A 19,420-nucleotide genomic window follows, 5' to 3' on the forward strand; every position below is an offset into this window, starting at 1 on the left:
TATTCTGTGCATGAGAAGCAAAGAGAGGGTATTATCAAGCTACAGGCTATGACTAGAAAAAAAATCTGTCAAGAGTTTAAATGGGAAAAATAGAAACTGATAACTAAAGGACATTCATAATGAAATGCTAGGTACAATATAAGTTCAATTTTCTTGCTTTCCAATGACATTTGGAGTGGCATCTTCACTCCCTTTTAGCTTTGGAAAGTGGATTTTCTTTCAATGGAATACAAAATGGAACCAAATTCTGTTTTGGAGGATGATTTTTGCACTAAACAAGACAAAGCATGAATAGGGATAGAATAGTCACAGATACTGTCTCACAAAATGTAGGTCAGAGCGCTTTTCTGTTTCATTGAATAGTTTGCATCCCATTAAAATCCTTTCAAAGAGTTGGTTTTATTTTTGGTGTCCTCTTCTTTATCCAGCAGCTCATCCTATTTTTTACATAGATGGCAGTGTGGAGAGTGACTGTATGGTGGCTATCACACTCAGTACCTTCCTTGCCCCTTGCTGAAAGAAGGGAGTCACTGTCTTTAGCTACATCCCCACTGCTCAATCCATGAGACGCCAACAGATCCCTCTAAACCCACAGAGAAAGGCCTGGTTAATCTCAGTTAACAAAGCATATTGAGCAGATGTGAATGCCAGAGAGAGACTTATGGGGAGGAGGGGAATACACAGGGGAGAGAGAGAGAGATGTGAGGGATGAGAGCAGTCAGCATGCACTGTGCATGCATGTAAAGTTGTCTAAGACCAAATTTAATTAAACATTAAATTGAAAACAAAATCAACCATACTGGTTGAATTAATTTTTAAAAAGGCTTGTTTCAGATTATTCCTTGCAAACACAGTACCTGAAGTGAACTACAGATCCAGAAACAGGGCCCATAGATGACAAAGACTTTCAGCACATACTACGTTCCAAATGAAGGCATCTCCTGACATGTTCTTTTCACACCGTGCTTTCTAGGTTGACTTTTTACAAGATTTTGAACAACTGTACAATTACATCACTTACTTTTGCGTGAATTATCTTCAAATATTTACTAATCAAGTCACTTAAAAGCAGTGATTTATGTGCATATCTAGTTTGTCATTTATTATAAAAGAATTACACATGGTAGCTAGTCCTTGTTACAATGTTTACCATGTTATATTTTCATTTTAGTATTATTTAGAACCTTTGATTGAAACAGAATTTTTAGGTCATTCAATTTTTAAATTCTTGTGTGTGACACTTGGAAACTTGTTCTCAATCTTACCACCGAAGAGCATTATGTGTTATCAATTAATTTTGATTTAAAATTGCACTTATTCATTATTCCATCATAAAGTTGTTTTGCATGTAGTATGTTGTGATATAATAGTTTCATACATGTAACATGTCTGTCACAGGGTAGTTTTCTGTTCTGTGATTCTAGTAGCAACATGAAGACTAAGCAAGTTTTGTTTCAGTTTTATATTCCTTAGCAACTGGTAGAAGAAGCATTGCACATCTTACTGCTCTTTGGTTAATTATGTGAAGACATTTACAACCTGTTTTTCAACATTCTGTTTCCCTTAATGACCTCCATTTTCCTAAAGGATGGGTGTAGGTAGCTAGGCAACTGCAAGAGATGTTCTCTTGAAGATTTTGCCTTTATTGAAAACTTGCTCACATACTGGAAAGTCCCTTCCTGGGAGAAATGTTCTAGAATCAGGGTAAGGGTCTCTTCACTGTCGGGATTTAGTTTTCACATAGGACTCATAGTCCACCTTTCAATCCAGACTCAGCAGCTAGGCAAATTTTTGGCCTGGGAAGACCCTAACCCCAAACGTAGAACTGTTCCCATTGGTTGCATAGAGTGACATTGACAGGAGTCTACTCACTGGAATATTCCAGTAAGGAGGTTTCAGCCCATGAAGGATTAAGGAAAATTTTCATAAAAGCATACTCACAATACTACAGAGACAAAAATCTTCATCAAAGTGCTCCCAAAATAGGTCAGTACCACTGAGAGGGCTCCCTCATTGAGTAGACATGCTTAAAGCAATGCTACACAAAGGTATCTTGGGCAAGTGACTCAGGAGTCCTTGACCTTGGACTCAGTAACCTGTGCCTATTCACATTTGGCCATTTCCTCTTCAAGAACTTCCATAATTAACTTTTTCTCCTCATTTTGTTCAGTCTGGGCTTCTGATTCTTTTCCTGTGTGGTAGACTTTTCAATTTGGGTCTCTACAACTTCTTATCATCCAACTGTATTATTTCTCACACTGCCATCACACTGAACTTGGGTCAGTTAATGGGGGTAAAGGAACAAGCAGTTAGTACCAGAAAATGGAGAAAACAAGGGTCTGAGGACTGTTAATCAAGCTACAAAAGGTTGATGACACTTGTCAGTTTTTCACTCATTGGGAAATCCTCATTTTCAAGTGAGTATCCCACAGCCACCGGACCTAAGCAGTCAGGGATAAGGGATGAGGACCTTGAAGTCTCTCCAGTTTTCAGGATACATGTTCAGGGTCCTACTGCCATGGTGACTGTATAGAAAACAGGGTCAGTCTGACTGTGCTACTACAAAGTCCCAAAACATTTTTAAACACCTGTATTGCTTCTGGAATATATATATGCAATGCCATCACTATGAATTGGGGTTTCAGATACACTGATTTGCGATTTCAGGAATGCCACGGGCCACAAATTCTGATGATGTTGCAATGGGTATCAACCACTCACAAGCTTCAGAGAGAACATGCCCTAGTTATCCATTTCTGTGGACAGATAGTGTGTTAGCATGAAACGGTGTGATCCCTGCTGCAGTGTGAAGGTAAGAGAGCATGACGTAATGGCTTCATAAGAAATGGTGCTGTATTTACCATGGTTCTGGACTTGTACATCTGTAAATTTCTAATTCCATGTTTAACTTTCCCTTGTCACTCAGAGAAACTTGGAAATTTCAGCCATGTGACAAAGATGTAGTTATTGCCAGCTGTCACACATTGCTCCCCATGCAATTACCTCGTGAAGTCCGTCATCTCCATCATGATCATACACATCTTCTTGGCAAGAACAATGATGTCATTGCTCGTATCATCCCAGATCTCGATCTCAGCATCCAGCTTGCTCTTCACCTTCTTGAAATCAGCGACTTGCTCGGCAATCTTTTCCTTCTCTGCCTCGGGCAGTTGAGTCATCTTAGCCTGAAATGTGGTAATTCAATTTAAAATCATTCCTCTGCAAAGGCAGCATCTTAGGAAGAAGCAGTCACTACAGGACACTTACACGAAGATTTCACTTAAAATCAAGATACTTAGAGCCTAAGTCATCCAATCTAAAGTTTCCTATTAGATTCGAATGGAAAAAGCTACACAATTTTAAGTATTTGCTCTCAAACTATACAGCTACATTTGAGGTTAGAAAGGTAGACATTGGTGTCTGACATTTTAATCCTCCACTATAAAATAACCTGCTACTATTTTTCTAATATATCAAAATTTAAAATTATTACAATTGAAGCATCACATTTATTAAAAATGCATATTCTTTATATACTTTTAATTATATTAATAGAACACTTCAAAAGACAAAGTTAAACAAAATCTACTTGAAATGACACTATGTCTATTTACCTATGTGTGTATATTTGTGTGTGTATACATATATACACATATATATCCTTAAACACTGTACATACATTCATAAACAATTACAGCATATGCTGACATAAACTTATAGATTATACGTATATTTTGTACGTGCAAAAAATTCAGATCCGCCGGGCGGTGGTGGCGCACGCCTTTAATCCCAGCACTCGGGAGGCAGAGCCAGGTGGATCTCTGTGAGTTCGAGGCGAGCCTGGACTACCAAGTGAGTCCCAGGAAAGGCGCAAAGCTACACAGAGAAACCCTGTCTCGAAAAACCAAAAAAAAAAAAAAAAATTCAGATCCACATTAGCATATACACTGTTCCCATGGAAGAATAAGAGTAAAGGGCAGGATTTATGAAGGGCATCCTTCCTTATTAGCATACCAGGTCTAGAGGTGCTGCTCAAGCAGCAAACATCATCTGCTTTGGCATGATAGCACTCCGCGGATATGTTACATTCTTAACAGCATGCAAATTGCATCTTCCTATTGCATCTGAAATGAGGCTTTGGTGGGAAACCATGCAAATTCTAACACCACCAAATTCTCAACCTCGGCACCTAGGATCTGTCAGTTTTATCAGATAGGGAAAAAAAAAGAATCTTGAAGAGAAAATGATTTGATACTTTAAAGACCATAAAATTTCATGAAGCTGTCCTTTTAATTATATTGTCAAACAATTAGGTCCAGGTCCAGTCCCAGCAACACACACACACACACACACACACACACACACACACACACACACACACGCACACACACAAATACACATACTCATTCATGCACACATACTCAGATACACACATACACGCTCAGATAGACACACATACAAATACACTAACATACAAATATACACTCACATATAACATATATAGACACATGCATGTACACAGAGAAGACATACACACATAGATACAACCATGACATCTGCACATACACACAAACACACATACATATAAATACACACTAGAATTTCAGATATTTTCTAGTAGTAGGTATATGTAGATAGAAAAGGGGGTGTTTTAAAATGGACAGAACATGACTGTTGAAGATTATTAGACTATTTACATAGAACATATGATATTTGCAAGTGTTTCTGGATTCTGTTGAATAGGCATCTATAGCTGGGAAAGAAATATCAGAAAGCTTTGTGATTTTCTGAATATTAGGCTCAAATAGTAAAAACATTACTCACAGGGTCAATAGTATATAATCACAAAAAAGTTTAGCTAAATTAAATAGAGAAATTAGGCTAGGTGAGGTTGTGCACACCTTTAATCCCAGCACTCAAGAGGCAGAGGCAGAAGGATCTCTGGTAGGTTGAGGCCAGCTTGGTCTACATAGTGAGTTCTAATGAGTTCATTATTAAAATAATGGCAAATAGGAAATACAAACAAAAATACAAATAAAAGTATCAATATGTATGTTCTGTCATTTATTATTGGCTTATTAGTAACCTAACCTAGGCTCTCAGCCTGGTGTCATTAAGACTTGCAGGAGTAGGCTGCCTTGGCTGGACGTCTAACACAGCAAATGGAGCCAACAGTAAGGCTTTCTTAAATTCCTTAGCATAAGCCTCACATGTATTAAGCATTCATTAAATGACATATTTCTTATTCAAAAGAAAACTTATCGATGTGTATTCATATTTCCAGTACATTTTCATTTTTTCATTCCATTTCCTTTGAAGACAAAGGTTAAGCTTCCCGAGGCTAGAATATTTTTTAAAGATTCATTTTATTTTTAATTATTCATATATGTTTGTATATGTGTGTCTATGTGGGGGGCAGTGTGGAGAGAGTGCAGGGGATGTTCATGTGGGGGTGTGTATGAGCACATTGGTGACAGTGGCTGTGAGGGACAGAGGTGAAATTCCCCTGTAGGGCTATTGTGACAGAAAGTTGGGAACTGAACTCAGGTCTTCCTCAGGAACAGTGTCTGCTCTTTAGTTGTGGAGCCATCTCTCCAGCCCAGAGGCTAGATTTTTAATTATTGAGCTATACAATTTTTCCTTCTTAGCAATTGAAAGTAGTTTCTTTTTTTCCCCTTTGCTTTCTCTCTTAGGAAATGTGTCCTATGCAGAGTGTTAGGAGCCAAGCAGCTTTTACGACTGCTGGCATATGGCAAGGGACATAAAGGAAGACACAGCTCACTACTACCAGAATCAAAAGTAATGCACAAGTATGTTAAGTAAATTGTAAGCTATCAACCCGTTAAACGAGCTTCGAAATAGAAATAGGTTTTCTCCATCTTGAATACTGGTCATTATTTTTCTCTTCTCATAAAATGTTTATACACTCAAGTACTAATAACTGTGAATAGATTCAACAGAGGCATCATTGTATATCCTACATCTGAGAGGTAATGAGTCTGTGGTGCTGGCTGTTCTGGGTTGTTTTATTATTATTATTATTATTATTATTATTATTATTATTATTATTATTATGAATGTCACTGACCTCCTATATGATATCTAGGAAGTCCTTAATCCCCTTGCATAAGTTTCCTCAGAAATAAAATGACAGTAATTACAACTTCCACCCTTCTCTTGAGGAAGCCCAGTAGATTACTGGACAGCATGCTAACGGAAACTGTCATAGATAGGAAACTCAGAGGTTGCATGCAACATGCACTCAACTCACATGGTGAGTTACAATCAAATGACTTTCAGCTGTGACAAAAGATTGGTCAGAAGTTGAGCAAGAGTTTGTAAAATTGAAAGTTCTGGAGGATTCTAGTTTTTCTTTGCACAGGACAGCAACAATAATGAAACATTAAATTACTGTCAGACACCCTTTACTGAAGGGTTTAAGTGGATCTATGAATAATTTATTAAATGCCATCAATCAATTTCAATCACTAGGAAAATTTAAAAGTAAAAACCCAAGAGAATACTTGATGTTGAGGATTCCAGATAAAAAAATGCATTCTGATTTTATACAAGGTATGAAAAGAAATAAGAGTGAAACTTAAGACAAATAAGGTTAAGTAGAAACTCTGACATATATAGCCAGGATGTCTATAGGTCTAGGCTCAGTATCTATAAAACAGAATTCTGATAAAAATAGCTTTGTGGGTTCTTGTCATATGAATGATACCTCATTGTGTATCTATTGATTCGGGAATTTAAAACCAAAGATGATGAAAAATAGCTATCAACGACTTGTGCCAAACTCTCTCTAGGCATCCTTTATTTAACTGAGGTCCCATCTTCATAAAAGCCCCATAAGTACCAGGGTTATCCCAATTTACACATAGGGAAAATAAGTATCTCCAAGAGACTCGGCAGGTTAATAGAGTCTAGTGTCAGGCAATATTTGAACCAGGATTCAAACCATTAAGTGTAGCCAGGAATTCTCATTTTATTACCATGCCAAAAAACATGAGTAATATCATCCCAAATGCACATTGTCCTTGGAGATATTCTCCAATACACACACTTCTCAGAATCCATTTTCTCTCTGCAATCTCGGCAGCTTCCTTCCTTCCTAAACTGTGCTGAGTGCCTACATTTCTAGAAATATTTAATCACAGAGTAAAGAAAACCAAATCTAGCCAAACAAATCTACACATTTGATTGATGTTTCTCAAAGTAAGTGTTCCATACAGGCTAGAAATCTCATGGAATGCAACCCTGGCTTTTCTTTATTATTCTGTTCTGCTAAGGACAAATCATGTTCACATCATCTGTTACATTTCATTGTGTGTCCATCTCATCCTATGTATTTCCATCTCTACTTTCTGGCATTAATTTCTTCTTCCATTTGAATGTTTACTTCATTGAAATAAACAATTCAATTATAATTCTTACCATTTATGTAATAAGAAAATAAAACAGGAAAATTTTTAGGCCATAAATATATCATTGAAACTATTTTTAATTATTTATTTTATGTTTTGAAATTATAATTACAACAATTCCCCTTTCCCTTTCCTCCCTTCACAACATTGCATATACCCTTCTGTGCTCTTTCAAAATTAGTAGCTTCTTTTTTATTAATTGTTGATTATTGGGGAAAATTATAAAGGCCACTCCACGTAGTTAAAAGGAAGATTTATTTAGTGGATGACTTACAAATGAAGGAATGGATAGGTCGCGGGGGTCTGGGGAAGGCGTATCACAATCCAGCGGTGTTCTCTGGAGCTCTGCACAATCAATCTCCACCATCCAGGGTCCAGGCGCAGAGAGCGCGCCCAGAGCGAGCACTTGCCCATCCAGCTCTCAGGTTTCCAGCACCTCCCCTCGCCCCGCCTCGTAGGCGTGACAGTTGCCAGAGTCTCAATGGGGGTTGGAGCTTCCAGATCCAAGCTGGAATGGCTACCCACTACATCTCCCCCTTTTTGTCTAAATAAGAAGGTTCTAAACTAATACAAGACTATATACAAAGGAATGGTTATCAAATACTGTCCAGAAATAATGAGGGATAATGACCTAGATAAGATGTAACTACAACCAATGCAAACAATATCAAGCAAGAAACACATACTAAAATCCAGAGAAGTATAGAGCATAGGTAAACGGCATGTTATAAAGATCATTCAAAGGTGTCCTATCCTAAAGAACCTGAATCTAATACTTAATATGTTCTATCTAAGATATTATATATACTAAGTTGTAACTATAACTGCTAGTCTTCAATCCCATCAAAGACCTGAGAAGGAACATAATGGTACCTGAGAAATGGTAGACAGATGCAAGCAACTTCGGGAATCTTGCAAGAGTAGACCAAGACAGCTGGCAGCCTGGACAGTCACCTAATGTTTCTCAGCATTGTTGGTGCATTCAAATTGGCTACAGGCCTAGAGTATCTGACAGACCATTTTCAGAAGCAGGATTTCTGAAAGACCATCTTACCCTGTCTTGGCAGAGTACAGTGGTCGCTTTCCTTGTGTCCCGCTTGTCCAGAAAGGACAGTATTGCATTTGTACTGTCAGCCATCAAGGCAAGGGCAGTTCTTTGCCCCGGAGGCCATTTTGTGCCAAAAAGACAAACTTCCAAATAGAAATGTCTTAGAAGCCCAACATTCTCTCGGGATCAATTGGTGCAGCCAGGAGCAATTGTGCCTCACGTCAACAGAATTCTAAGTTATTTAAATGCCATATTCTCTAGGTCTATGAAGTGTTTGAAGATTACCTGTCCATCTGACCTATGTATCTGTAAATCTGGATAACCTAACTAACGTAACTATAGAGATGACAGGCATAGGCGACTATAAATCTATAAATCTTATCTACCGAAATAACCTAAGGACTAAGGCTTCACGTAAATAAGGTAAACAGTCTATAAGCAAATGTATGGTGAAGAACGATGACTTCAAAATTGTGACAATACACAAGATATTTATTTGGCTACCCACTACAGTTGATATATATATGTATATATATATACATATAGATATAGATACACACACATATATATATAGCCTGCTCAGTCTATACAATGTTACTTTTATGTGTGTTTCAGCACTGAGCATTTGATATCAGATAACCAGTTGGGATGCTCTTCTGTGGGGTAACTATTTCTCTAGAATTATTTTTACAATTTGAGAAAAATCTATGTTCCTAGCAATAGAATCAAATAAAATATATCATTAGTATACTCTAATCCTTTAAATGTCTTTATCTAATGATCTCCTAGAAAGATAAGCAGTAATTGGATTTCTGAACCCATAGATAAACAATCATAATCCACAAACTCTTGTAGTTGCTGTTGCAAGCTGAGCACTCATATCTGACCTGCAACTTAAGTGATGCACACATTTATGTTCTGCTTGCTGACATGCATGGATGGTACTCCACTGTGTACACAGGACAATGCTCCACTTTGTAAACAGGATTGTATTTCACTGTGTAAATAGGGTGGTACTCTACCTACTGTGTAAACTGGACAGTACTCTACTGTGTAAACTGGATAAACTGGATAGTATTCCACTGTCCTACATAAACAGGCAGGTGCTTCACAGTGTAAACAGAACAGCTCTCCATTTTGTAAACAGGATGGTGCTTCACTATAAACTGAATGGCATTCCACTGTATAAACTGTCAGGTACTTCACTATTCCACTGTGTAAATAGGCTAGGATGGTGCTCTATGGTGTAAATTGGATGGTGCTCTATGGTATAAAAAGGATAGTACTCCACTGTGCAAACAGGACTGAGCTCCATTGTGGGAACAGGATGGCATTGCACTGGATAAACTGGGCGGTATTCCACAGTTTGGAGAGGCAGGCACTGCACTGTGTAGGCAGGTATCATTTGTTTTGTTTTTCTCTGCATTTTGAAGATATTCCATTTGTGCCTTTTATGGGCAGTGAGTAATCTTAGTTCCTTCTTTAGCTACACATATTCTTGCATTTCTTTTGCATATATAAATAGATATGAAACTGGAGTGTCACAGGGCAATTAGTAGGAATCTTTGTCTCATCTTTTTCTTTCTTACTTTCACACTCTGTACCCTCCAGCTAAGCAATGCTACTTGCTTCATATAAACACCTTGTGGTACATCCATTTATTATTTTTATTCCCTTCTCTTCATCTTTATTGGGCTAAGTTTTATCATCTTTCTAGGCCTATTGTGAAGAGTAAATAACACTTTCTTTAGGTTCCGCCCTATGTAGAATTTAGAATGCCTTACCAATTCATTGTTTATAGACATTTACAGTGTTTTTTGTTATTGTCTAATCATTAATGAACACAAAAATAAATTTCCTAAAGCCTATTCTTTGACAACAGAACCACCATTAACAATAGTGACAACCCTCCTCTTTCTTGCTAATTAGGCTCCCAGAGCTCCACCCGGGGGACCCAGCCATGGATCTCTGCATTCAGATCCCTCAGTCGTTGGATGGGGTTTCTAGCATGACCACTAGGGTGCTTGGCCATCCCATCACCAGAGTAGGTCAGTTCCGGCTGCCTCTTGACCATTGCCAGCAGTCTATTGTAGGGCCATCCCTGTGGATTTCTGTGGGCCTCTCTAGCACTTTGTTTCTTCCTTTTCTCATGTGGTCTTCATTTACCGTGGTCTCCTATTCCTTGTTCTCCCTCTCTGTTCTTGATCCAGCTGGGATCTCCCTCTCCCACAGGCTCTCTTTCCCTTGATCCTCGCCCTTCATTACTCCCACTTGGAGGGTTTATATGAGGGAGAATTGTTGAAACCAAGGTTGGATAAGGCACAGGGACAAATGGCCAGACGAGTGGAAACACATGAACTATGAACCAAGGGCTGAGGGGCCCCCAACTGGATCAGGCCCTCTGAATGGGTGAGACGGTTGATTGGCTTGGTCTGTTTGGGAGGCATCTAGGCAGTGATACCGGGTCCTGTGCTCATTGCATGAGTTGGCTGTTTGAAACCTGGGGCTTATGCAGGGACGCTTGGCTCAGTCTGGGAGGAGGGGACTGGACCTGCCTGGACTGAGTCTACCAGGTTGGTCTCGGTCCTCAGAGGAGGCTTTGCCCGGGAGGAGGTGGGAATGAGGGGTGAGTTGGGGGGAGAGGGGCGGGAGGGGGGAGAACAAGGGAATCCGTGGCTGATATGTAGAACTGAATGGTATTGTAAAATAAAATAAAGGAAAAAAAAAAAACCAGTAGTGACAACCTACTTTTTATTGTTTTGATTTTTGATACTCTTGCCTAGAATATAAGTTCTCTGAAAATAGGAGCATAATTGATAATAAATAACTTTAATTTGGGAGTTATTAATAAGACTATCTATAAGCTAGCTTGTTCTGGTGGAATAAGCCATAATCCCAGCCACTTGACAGACCAAGAAAGGAGGACCAGAAGTCTAAGGCTATCCTAGGCTATAGAATAAGTTCAAAATCAGTTAGCTTACTTAGTAAGACCCTGTTTTTAAATCAAAACAAATATAGAAAATATGGAATGCTGGAGAAATAGCTCAGTGGTAGTCCAGCCCAAATGCATAACATGACTTTATTTTCTAATAGTTGAAAATAACAATACAAGACCTCAAAAAATAATACATTCATGATATTACATGTATGGGTCATGTACTTTTCTTTGTGGCTTACACTATACTCTAATGTCAAACTTCTACACCTAGGAGGATTTCTAACTTGTGTCTCTGATGCTTTTTTCCTGTCTACCTGGATATTCTAATCTTCATTATACTCATCATTTCTGCATAAAATGTTGATCTGTTGAATGATTTTATTATACCTGCAGGAAGGTAAGGAAAGAGCTGAGGAGACTGTATTAGTTAGTGTGCTTGCTGTAGAATCAAGGCTACTAGAATTCAGATCCCAGCATACACTTGTAACACCAGATGCCCCCAAAAGCCTATTATTCCAGCTCCAAAGCATTCTATGCCCTCTTATGGCACCCTCATACACATACAAATGTGTACATCTCCCCAAACAGATACACAAACTAACTAACAAATAAAGAAATAGTAAATAAATAAATAATCCTTTAAAAATGAAAGGTAAGGAGGAGATGGCATAATAGGAAAAAAGTATGAATTTTCATATAGATCTTCACTCTACTTTAAATGCTGACAAGTGTGAGTCATATAGCAAGAAACTTAACCATTCTAAACTTCAGTGTACTGAGCAATAATAAACTCACATATGAATTGTGTTTGGATGAAAGGTATGTGCATGCATATATACAATAGAACTGGAAGTTTGAAGGTCTTTGGTAAGTGGTGCTTACCAACAAAACACAGAATATTTGAACTAGCCTAAAAGACTTTGAAAAAACTCTTGAAGGAATGGAGGGCACACTATTTACTTGTCCCAACTCACAGAACCAAGGCACAACCCAAAGTAGGACTTAGCAAATGAGTCCCATAGTCACAAAGACTACAGAAATACTAAGTTGTTATATTCATCTCATTACCCCTAGTGCACCCTTACATATTTCACACACTATACAATTAAGGAACTGTATGTCCCAGAGAAGGTAAATAGTCTTAAACTATTAGTAAGCAGGATAGGAGAATATGTGATATTTAATTTCACATATTACCAATTCTGTTTTTACTACTTTTCTGTTTTCCTCAACTATAAACTTTTTAATGAATAGTTAATTCCTAGGTACATCACATGACTTTATAGTCTCCTATCCAAGAAACACAGAATTAGAATTTTATTAATAAAAATAAGCAATTTAAACTATGGTAATATACATGTCACAAAAATGGAAATTATGACCATAAAGGTCAAGTGTAAATGACTCTCTATTTAAAAAATGGCCTCTCAAATACTCAAGTATTTTACTTCATATAAAATAATTATATGTGAGGACAGTTTGTATCTAACTTTCAGGAAAGTATAAAATCCACAAAACACATTTGGGCTACAGACAGAGAGACTGAACACAGACTGGTTATCACATAACTTTAGGAGATGGTTGTTAAGTTTATTCAGTATGAGGCTATCCATAATGTTTGGACTTGACTATAATAATATTAAGATATGGACTGCTACAATGTTTCAAATTACTTTGAAGTGATTCAGAAAAACCCCAAACAGTGGACCTATTATATATCATCTTCCAAAATCGATTTTCATGACAGGAAGAATATATCCCGACAAATAGTACTCTTAAATGTATACTATATTATATGTGTTACAGTCTTGGTGACTTTAGTTGGCATGAGACGGTCACTAAAGCCCTGAGAAGTTTCTTTGGGGAAACAGGAATACTGACTGTATTTTTCTTCCCAACAAAGTGAGGTCCAGACAGCCTCAGTACAACAATGACCTCATCAGATCTGACCAGCCTCTAAGGCTGTTGTTGAGCTATCTATATCTTTCTTACTTCATCTCACTATTTTTTTATCTTTTTCTTATCTCTTTCAATAACAGGCATGCACAACTTTCTGAGGCACTCTGTTACAGTTTTGGCAATTGCTAGCTATTAGACAATTCTTCACGCCTCCTCTCCTTTCTCGCTATTGGACAGCCTGGACTCGGCACTGGAGAACAGAGAGGAGGGGATGTCATCTGTTTTCCACAAGATGATTTTCATCCCATGTAAACAATCAGCAGATGCTGTTAACTGTTCTTTTTATTTCACTTTTTCCTTTGTTACAGTTATTCATTTTCTGGACTCTTCTTCAAAAGTATCTTATCGAAATAATCAAGGGGCTCCTTCAGAGTTACCACATATGTCTCAGACCCCTCTGTAAAATGACCTCCAAGTGGTAGATGAATCCTGGCTAGCCAAGAATAGAATATGGCCTTTGTGCAGGATACAATGTTTACTCTGCAAAGAGCCTAGAACTATTCTAGAAATTTTATAACATCCATATACATTATTTACTTTTATTTAATACACAACAGAAATGTACATAAAAATACTATAACTACAACACATCTAAATGCCTGCACATTTAATTCTTTGAACACTAGCTGCTGTAAAGATTTAAACTAATTTAAATACAATTGCATTGAGCTTCCCTAAATCATTATTGCAGGGTGCTCATAGTCTCTTGTGCTATGCAAGCAGACAGTATATAAATTTTTGAGCAATTCAATAAATAAATATTGGGAAGACTGTATGCAATTCAAACAAGCTCTAGAAACCCACTCATTACAGTATGTAACTCCAATCTTATTCTCTTCCACTCCGCACATAAACTTAGTTACCTGAATTTCATGCCCCAGTTTACAGTAAATTGGTTGGAAGTAGACAAGAGGCGTGTTAGTCTGAGCACAAGGACAGAAAATAAAACAGGAGACAGACTGTAAGATACTGGAGGTCTGCAAGTTTACACATGAGCTTTCCTGCTTCTACCAGCCAGCCCCCACCCATCCCTCTATTACAGCACAGTACAGTGTTTGATCAGAGTTGTGACCATGAATTACCTTCAATGCACTCAGCCAGCATTCAATGATGCCTACTGCACAAAGTCACATGCTACTACTACCCATGCAGGCAACGAGCTTGCAATTAATCCAGTGCAGGAAATGCACAGTTTATATATTCAGGGTTTCCAGCTATTCAAGTAAGGAAGCATGGAATATAATTTGGAAGCAGATTCCACTGAACCCTTTAATCATTTAAGCCATGAAAAACTCTATAAACAGTGTCCCACTAAAATAGGCATAAAAAGACTTATATGACTACTATTTCTAAGCATATTTTTGTGTTTTTACAATTTCTTTTTAAAATGAATATAACCACATAAAATGTATAAGTGCACTGAATGAATAAATGGACATAAATATATTAACATATTTTCCCACAGTGCAAGGGAATTTGAATCTTTCAATCTTTTTCATAATACTATGTATCAGTATTTTGAGGAAACAATGTGTCATTTCAAATACTGATGGCATACCTGCCAATAAATAGCATTCAAATATGTATGTACATGTTGGTATAGTTTAATATTCAAGAATGGAAAAAGATAATATAAATGCAATCATCATTTTATTTAAAATTAGGCACAATACTTGTGAACATTAACATCTATCTTTTAAGATTATGTGTCATATATTATCTCCAAGTACATATAGATTATGAGGTATCTAAAAATTTGTATGGAATACCACCTACTTATCAAGTTGTAGGTTTTTTCTGTTTTGTTTTATTTATTTGTTTTTGTTTTGGGGTTTTTTAAGACAGGGTTTGTCTGTGCAGCTGGGAGCCTGGCCTGGAACTTACGCAGTAGACCAGGTTGGCCTAGAACTCACAGAGATCTGCCTGCCTCTGCCTCCTGAGTCCTGGGATTAAAGCCATGTACCACTACCACCACCTGGCAAAGTTATGAGTTTTAAAACGTAGCATAAAATGGTTTTATGCTATTGCGGAAATTACATAAAGATTGTTTCTTTGTGACTACCCTAACCCAGTAATTATCAGTGCCTCTATTCACTTGTAATCTAACATCCACAGTTAGTGCACATTTCCATATTTTGAAATTTAAGCAAATTATAATCAAACTGCTTTCTCTCTCTCTCTCTCTCTCTCTCTCTCTCTCTCTCTCTCTCTCTCTCTCCCTCCCTCTCTCTCTCTCTATCTCTCTCTGGTTTTTCGAGACAGGGTTTCTCTGTGTAGTTTTGATGCCTGTCATGGATCTCGCTCTGTAGACCAGACTGGCCTTGAACTCACAGAGATCTGCCTGGCTCTGCCTCCTGAGTGCTGGTATTAAAGGCATGTGCCACAGCCACCTGTCAAACTGCTTTCTTTTTTTATTTATTTTTATTTTTTATTTATTCTTTAATTACACTCATGATGTTCATTAATTACGCTCATGATATTAATTATATTTGTGGTATTCATTGATTACATTCACAGTATTCATTCAAAAATGATATGATATTCATTAATTGCATTAATTGTATTGATTTATTACATTCGTGATATTATGTCATGATACCACTGTCTATTTGTGGGTCTTACCCATCACACAAAACAGAGATTCTCTACTTAGGAAATCATTGCTCTATATTCCTTTCTTCTCCATCTTGAGATAACATCTAATCTTTCTGTCTCTGTGAATTTGTATATTCTATATATTTCATGTAATACAATTCTATAGTATTTTGTCCTTTTTTAATGTAAAAACATTTTATGTACAACTTCAGGAGAAATAATACACAGATAGCTTGATATACAAAGTGCTTTCGTATACTAAAAATTTTGAAATCATTCATGAACTTCATACACATTGTGTTGAGACTACCTCTGTAGCTATTTTTCTTTATCCCTATGTTTCTGTTCTCATTGTCCTATACATTTCACTTGATATTAATATTTGACTGTAAGATATCATCAGAGGACCCACAAACACATCAAACCACACAATTTTTACTAACATTCAGAGGGCCTAGTTTTGTCCATGCAGGCTCCCCAGCTGTCAGTTCAGAGTCCTTGAACTCCCACTAGCTTGGGTCAGCTATCTTTGTGTTTTTTCATGGTTCTGACCCCCTTTCAGTGGAAAAGGGACCAGGACTTATTCTGGATGCACGAGCTGGCTTTTTAGAGCCCATTCCCTATAGTGTAATGCCTTACTCAGCCTTGATGCAGGGAGGAGGGGCTAGGTCCGGCCCCAACTTGGTATGCCAGCCTGTGTAGACTATTCAAGGGTGGCCTTTACCATCTATGAGAATGGAATGGGGGTATGATGGGGGTATGTGCAGGAGAGTGGGAGAAGGGGAGGGAGGTGGAACAGGGGTTGGTATGTAAAAGGAAAGAAAAAAAATTTAATAATAAAGAAAGATTCCATCAGGACAACCTAATATTATAAATACCTTTAGGATCTCTATGTCTATCATTTGTGTATTTGGCAAAATCTGTTAAAGTGTATTTAGGAGCAACATAGAGAGTCACAATATGAGAATGGAAATAAAATTTCAGCCTCTCTGATTTTATCAAGGATGTAGAATATAGAGAAAAATGTGGCTTCTAGTATTTACAACAAAGCAACATAAGCTACAAGCCTTAGATTTTCCCATAAAACAAATCAGAGTGGATACAATATACACTGGGCCCACACAAGACTGGCTCTATCAACAATCAATTATGGAAGGGGGGAGGGCCTTATAGATCCCTGCTCTTTAATGGTGGGCATTGGCTATTAATAGTGGTTTTTTGTTTGTTTGTTTGTTTTTTATGAGGAGGAGGCTTTTAGTTGTGTACCCATTGCTGAGGCCACTAGGCTAGTTCCAATGGCTAGTTCCAAAGCCATGGTCACACAGATGGCCTTGGTGGAACTCAGTGACACACACACACACACACACACACACACACACACACACACACACACACAAATGATTAGATATGAATGTGTGAGGGAGCTTTGTGAAAAGTCTGGTGAACTGGAAGGTAGAGAGACAGAGGAGGTTATAAGGGTGAGAGTGCTCACCCTTCTATGAGCATGTCACCCTCACATGCATGGCCACATGTGTGAAACCATCTAAGAAATGTTAATTAAAAATTAAATATTTGATGATCATGGTCAGATATATAATACTCATGACTGTAAATTTAAAATTAAATAGCAAAAATTTCTTTTTAAAAGTGAGAAAATAAAAAAAAATAAAAAGTGAGAAAATACATAGTTATACTAGAAGAATTGCAAAGAATCCTTCAAGCAAGTATTGATTACATTAGGAAAGAGTTAGCGTTAGAATATCTCAAAACTAACAATAAAAAAAAACACCCAAAAGGATTGCCAAACAAAAATTAAATATTAATTGTGAAATGTGAATTTTTCATTCTTATTCAAGATTACTAACAACATGCTTATGCTAAGGAGAAATAAATCATAAGTAGAAATGATGAGGAGAAATCGGATAGATAAAGAGGCAGGAAAAGAGGTATATATTAACTGGGAAGGCACGGGGTAGAACCTGGCAGTTGGTATTTGTGGGTGTAACTGAACCATTCACTACTCATTCATTTGAATGAAGTATGCTTCAAACATACCCTGAAAATATTAAGACTTGTTTGCATAATGAGTTAATGATGCAACACTGTGAGTATCCACTGTATTTATAGCATGGAATTATATTAGACAGCTTCTTCTATGATGCTTTGCTTTAATATCTGAGGATAAATGAAAGGGGACAAGGGAGTCTCTAGACAGCTATGTATTTTATGTGCTATACTGATAACTCAAGCAGTTCTCACAGATGAAAACTTAAGTGCTGAGTTACACAGCATATTTTTATACTTATGCTTATCAATAAACAACTCATGCTATCAATAGTTCAAAGAAATGTCACAAGGCTTGATACAGTCTAAATTTTACTTCTTTCTGCATTACATTTCAGTTAAAGGATTTCTCTCTTTATGTGGAGTGTGGGTACTTCAATCCATTATTTATACTTCTGTGAAGTTATTCTAGATGCAAAAAAAATCTGCTCTCCATATTCCTTGAGTTCCATATGGGCAGATTCAACCAACTATGGTTAAAAATATTTAGAAATAAGTACATCTTCATTGAAATGCACAGGTTCTTTTTCTCGTCTCATAACTACCTGAGCTATAGAAAATTGACTACGGCATTTTTAGTCATTATGTTACTAATTATTTAGAAACAAATTAAAGTGAATACAGGATGCATGTGACAAGCATGCCACTATGATGTCATTTTAGACAGGAGTTATGAACTTCTGTAAAGCTATGTATTCAATGGTGTTCTTGAAATCTATCTCACAGAAATATGGGAAAATAACTGTATCTACATCAAAATCTGGCATAGTTACTGCCTGAGATTCAAACACTTAAAAAAATCCCTTTGTGGATACGGAACACAATAAAAATACTGGGTTAATAGAAAAACCTACAGCAACAGCTACAACAGTACTCTAAATTTGTCCATATGGCCAGAGCGCACGAGAAAATTAAATAAACAAAACATAATTCTTCCTGTCTTCTGGACGTGAATTCAGAGAGGCAGACATCTGGACCAGAACGGTACTTAGCAGCAGACAAGAGTTCCTCAAGTAAAATCCCATTTGGGACTGGAAATGAGAACCTCTGCTGAAGAGGCAGCATCTGATATGAGAGTTTTAACTTAGACTGAGATGGGATACAGATGAAGCTGTGTCTATAGATGAGCACAAAAGGGAAATAAAACTAAGTCTTCAATTAGTTAGGCTCTCAAAAGTAAAACTCCAAGCTACTTGGAGCAAGCTTTCAGAAAGATGAACACCATTTCAAACACAGCCTATGTACAAACACCGCACAAACAAAATCTATGGTAATTGGGAACATTTTCAAAGTAAAAGATGAGAGAGAATTATTTTTCGCCTAAGGTTCTCAAGCAGGGGATTTCACAGGCTGTGAACAATGTTTTCTATTTTTTTGTAAATTTTT

The 19,420-nt window shown here is 37.3% G+C and overlaps 1 protein-coding gene across 6 annotated transcripts in view; it reads right to left on the bottom strand.

Moving 5' to 3' along the window:
* Ctnna3 (catenin alpha 3) overlaps window positions 1-19,420 on the bottom strand; it is a 1,515,753-nt gene that overhangs the window by 119,314 nt on the left and 1,377,019 nt on the right. For all 6 annotated transcript variants that reach the window (XM_042266693.2, XM_042266694.2, XM_076557108.1 and 3 more), the window contains one exon: window positions 3,004-3,185. In XM_042266693.2, coding sequence (XP_042122627.1) covers window positions 3,004-3,185 — 182 coding nt within the window. The remainder of the gene's footprint in view (window positions 1-3,003; window positions 3,186-19,420) is intronic.

Source organism: Peromyscus maniculatus, chromosome 21 (assembly GCF_049852395.1).
Source record: "Peromyscus maniculatus bairdii isolate BWxNUB_F1_BW_parent chromosome 21, HU_Pman_BW_mat_3.1, whole genome shotgun sequence".
NCBI lineage: Eukaryota > Metazoa > Chordata > Mammalia > Rodentia > Cricetidae > Peromyscus > Peromyscus maniculatus.